General features: G+C 63.8%; 1 protein-coding gene across 1 annotated transcript in view; it reads left to right on the top strand.

Moving 5' to 3' along the window:
• The window catches only part of GBA2 (glucosidase, beta (bile acid) 2), a gene marked incomplete at its 5' end in the record, with an annotated part of 17390 nt that extends 16464 nt beyond the window's left edge, over positions 1–926 (top strand). The window contains 2 exon segments of the mRNA XM_010156199.1: positions 486–606; positions 866–926. Coding sequence (XP_010154501.1) covers positions 486–606; positions 866–926 — 182 coding nt within the window.
• Between the last annotated feature and the right edge of the window lie 175 nt (positions 927–1101).

Here is a 1101-nt window from a genome sequence, read left to right as displayed (position 1 = left end):
AGGGGTCCCAGCACCTCACGAACCAGAAGAGCCATCCTGCCTTCGGCTTCACTGTCAAGTGGAGCTTTTCAGGTGCTTCTCCTTTCCAGCCTCCCTGCGGTGTCCTCAGAGCTCCCCTGCCTTCCCTGCGGTGTCCTTGATTATCTCCTGCCTGCTGCTGTGGTGTCCCCCGTGCTTTCCTGTCCCCTGCGGTGACCCTGATGTTCCCCCCGTCCTTGACCCCTCAGCTCCTCAGCTGGTGTCACCTCCCAGACCCAGGGCACAGAGGCTGCGCTGGGGGCTGGAGCCCACTGCCGTCTGCCCACCACCACGCAGACCCCAGCCCTCAGGCTCCTCCTGCCTGTTTCCCCATCACCGCTCTCCCCAGAGGGCAGGGACACCCGGGGTCTCCCCTCCCCTGCCCTCGGGCAGGCTGCAAGGCCGTGGCGTAGCACCGACCTGCCAACCTGGCCGCACTCCGTCCCCCCCCTGCCCCGTCCCCGCAGACTCCGTCACCGTCTTCACTGGCCAATGCTTCGTGGACAAGAAGGGAAAGGAGGTTTTGAAGACAATGTGGCTCCTGCGGTCACACCAGGACGACATCAAGGACGACTGGAAAGCCACCAGGTGCGTCCCTGTCCCTGCCCAGTGCATCCTCGATGGGTTGGGCCTTCCCCCCCCATGCTGCCCGGCAGAGCCGCTGCTGGTGTGGGGGTGACCGAGGATGGGGTACTTGTGCATGGCCCCCCCAGGGCTCCTGACAAGGTGCAAACGCTGCTCAGAGGTTGGGACGGGGCTGGGTGGGCATTCAGCACCTAGAGGGTCTATTTGCCCAGGATGAGGGTGCATTTTCCACACTTAATCTCTTCCCTCTGTGTCTCCACAGGATTGGCACCAATGTCTTCACCCGCCTGCCCCCCTCCCCCCGCCTGCACGCGCAGGAGTGAGGGTGGAAGCATGAGAGTCTCCGGGCCAGCGGCAGTGCCAGGGCTGCAGACCTCCCCTCCATTCCTGCCCCCACCTGCTTCTCCCAATAAAGCTTTTATGCAAACATCCATCCGGCTCCTGTCGTGTCATGGATCAGTGCCCACATTCCCTCATCACCCCCCCGGCATCCCATGG

This window comes from Eurypyga helias, unplaced genomic scaffold (genome assembly GCF_000690775.1).
Source record: "Eurypyga helias isolate BGI_N326 unplaced genomic scaffold, ASM69077v1 scaffold15067, whole genome shotgun sequence".
Classification (NCBI taxonomy): Eukaryota; Metazoa; Chordata; class Aves; order Eurypygiformes; family Eurypygidae; genus Eurypyga; species Eurypyga helias.
Note: the sequence above shows the minus strand (reverse complement) of the source record. Positions and strands in the feature narration are given on the sequence as shown.